The sequence below is a fragment of the Gavia stellata genome, chromosome Z, assembly GCF_030936135.1.
Source record: "Gavia stellata isolate bGavSte3 chromosome Z, bGavSte3.hap2, whole genome shotgun sequence".
Classification (NCBI taxonomy): domain Eukaryota; kingdom Metazoa; phylum Chordata; class Aves; order Gaviiformes; family Gaviidae; genus Gavia; species Gavia stellata.
Window position 1 is genome coordinate 28,985,290 of NC_082637.1, and position 2,917 is coordinate 28,988,206.

The 2,917-nt window shown below is 60.4% G+C and overlaps 1 protein-coding gene across 1 annotated transcript; it reads left to right on the forward strand.

Annotated features, from left to right (window-relative positions):
- Positions 1 to 331: 331 nt before the first annotated feature.
- On the forward strand, positions 332 to 1,624 carry FOXD1 (forkhead box D1). The gene has a single exon (XM_059834265.1). The coding sequence runs from the start codon at positions 332 to 334 to the stop codon at positions 1,622 to 1,624; it is 1,293 nt and encodes a 430-aa protein (XP_059690248.1).
- Positions 1,625 to 2,917: the final 1,293 nt, after the last annotated feature.

Here is a 2,917-nt window from a genome sequence, read left to right on the forward strand (position 1 = left end):
CCCAAAAGCCCCCAAAAAGGGGGAGGGGAGGGGGAAAAAAGAGAGAGAAAGAAATCTAAAAAGCAGCAAAAAATACCCCGAAACAAACCCCAAACCAGCCGCCGCCTCCGAGCGGGCGGCGGGAGCGCTCCCGCGGCGCAGCGGCGGCGGCGGCGGCTGCGGCGCTGGGGGCCGGCGCGGCTCGGAGCGGCCCGCCTGCCCGCAGCGGCGGCGGCGGCGGCGGGGCGGCTTTCCGCCGAGCGGCGCGGGGGCCTGGCGGCGGCGGGGAGGGCGCCCGCCCGCCCGCCGCGCCGCGCCGGCCGCCACCGATGCGCTGCTCCGCCGCCGCGCCATGACCCTGAGCTCGGAGATGTCCGAAGCGTCGGCGCTGGCTGAGGAGACCGACATCGATGTGGTGGGCGAGGAGGACGACGAGGAGGACGACGAGGAGCCGCAGCCCCGCCGCCGCCGCCGCTCCTACGCCGAGGACGAGGAGGAGGAGGAGGAAGAGGACGAGGAGGATGTGGGCGACCTCCACGACGACGCCCTGCTGCCGCGGTCGCCCGTGCGCGGCGGCGGCGGCGGCGGCGGCGGCGGTGGCGGCGGGGCGGGTGGTGGGGACGGTGCCGGCGGCTCTCGGCCCCCCTCCCGGGGCGGCCCACAGAAGGCGGCGGCGGGCGGCGGCGGGGCGGGCGGCGGCGGCGGCGGCGGCGGCGGCGGGGCGGGTGGCGGCGGCAAGAACAGCCTGGTGAAGCCGCCCTACTCCTACATCGCCCTCATCACCATGGCCATCCTGCAGAGCCCCAAGAAGCGGCTGACGCTGAGCGAGATCTGCGAGTTCATCAGCGGGCGCTTCCCCTACTACCGGGAGAAGTTCCCCGCCTGGCAGAACAGCATCCGCCACAACCTCTCCCTCAACGACTGCTTCGTCAAGATCCCCCGGGAGCCCGGCAACCCGGGCAAGGGCAACTACTGGACGCTGGACCCCGAGTCCGCCGACATGTTCGACAACGGGAGCTTCCTGCGCCGCCGAAAGCGCTTCAAGCGGCAGCAGCTCCCGGCGCCCGAGCTGCTGCTGCGCGCCGTGGACCCGGCCGCCTTCCTCCCGCAGCCCCCGCCCCAGCCCCCGCAGCAGCCGCCCTGCGCCTACGGACCCTACGGCTGCGGCTACGGCCTCCAGCTCCAGCCCTACCACCCCCACTCCGCCCTCTTCGCCTTCCACCACCCCTCCCCGCCGCCCCGCCAGCCCCCCGCCGCCCCCGGCAGCGCCCCCGGCGCGGCGCTGCCCCCCGCCGCCGCCGCCGCCGCCGCGCCGCCGGGCCCCTTGCTGCCGGCGGCGGAGCTGGCACGGACGCCCTTCGGCTACGCGCACCCGCTGGGCCCGGCGCTGGCGGCCTCGCTGCACGCCGGCAAGCCCGGCAGCGGCGCGGCGCTGGCCCGCTCGCCCTTCTCCATCGAGAGCATCATCGGGGGGGGCCCCGGGCCCGGCGCCGGCCCCGGCCCCGGCGCGGGCAGCAGCTGCGCCTCGCAGTCGGCCGCGGCGCCGGGGCTGGCCCGCTCGCTGGGGAGCGCCGGGGGCGGCCTGCCCCCCGCCGCCGCCCTGCCCGCCGCCCCCGGCTTCGCGGCGCGGATTTCTAACTGTTAAGGGTTTGGGAGTCTTTCCGAAGGTAGGACCCGGGGTATCTCCTTCCTCCGGCGCTTGGATGCCCGGCGGACGCCGCCCGGAGGGGCTGCGGGCTTTGCGCGGGGATAGCGGGGCTCGGGGGGCGTCCGCCGCGGCCGGCGGGCCTCCCGGGACCTGTATTTATGCAAAGCCAGGCCCAGATGCTGCACGGGCAGGGGGTCATGCTGTTGGAAAGTTACTCATTACTCCTTAACACGAAGAAAAAAAAAAAAAAATGGTGATAAATAACGTCTCTAAACCGTTAAAGTTCAGAGATTCTCAGGTCTAGGATCTTGAAAACAGTAATGTACAGGAAAAAAAAAAAAAGGCTTGAGGGAGGACAGCAAAGCAATACTTTTTCATTTTAGTACACTTGTCTCATGTACTTTTATAAAAGAAAAGAAAAGATTAACATGTTTACACAGAAGAAAGTCAAGATTATCATTTCTTATTTTAACCTGTGTTTTCTATTATAATAGAATTACGGAGTTTTTTATTTTGTACTTTATGCGTATTCTTTACAAGGAATATTGTTAAAAATTACTGGCAAGTATTATTGTACCATTTTAATGTAAAATTTTTATACATTTTAAAAAATAAAATTTTTAATTTAAAAAAAAAAAAAGCAAAACCAAACCCAAAGACCAAAGGAGCCCAGCCAAACAATTGGCTTCGGACCCTTCCCTCCTTAATACTTCTCCCTTCTTTGGGACATTGATATTTTTTTCTCGGGAAAAAATTTACAGCTTGAAATCTATTATGTCTGGATTTGACCGCGAAGGAGAAGATCAGAATATGATCTTTGCAGTCAAACCATTGTTAACCCTAGCAGAGAATGAAAGACAAAAAAAAAAAAAAAAAAAAAAGCAAGGACGAAAGAGGGAGTAAATAGAAATAGGTCTCTCTCGCGGAAGTAAAGCTCAGTTCTGTAAGGCACCAATCAGGGGATTGATTAAAAAGCCAGTTAAACTATTTTTGTAGTTTTGGGTGTGTTCTAAGTCACAACTGCTTCACAGTTTGGTTTCTAAGAGGCCCAAAGGAAAATACTACTAGTAAGGGGCATGTACTGAACTTCAGAGAGATTTGTCCTAGGCTCTTACATTTCTGTGACGATAACAGGGACATGTGTTTCTACTTTTCAATACGTATAGTACAAAATGATCATTGGAATATCCTCGTGTGATGAGCTGATTAAGTGCACGAGCTATTGAAGTAAGGATATGTAAGTGTATGAAACAAACCGTGAAAGCAGCTTTTCTGATTCTGAACTCTCGT

Bases quoted from the DNA above. Each gene is read 5' to 3' on its own strand.
- FOXD1 (XM_059834265.1), top strand. From the start codon at position 332: ATGACCCTGAGCTCGGAGATGTCCGAAGCGTCGGCGCTGGCTGAGGAG.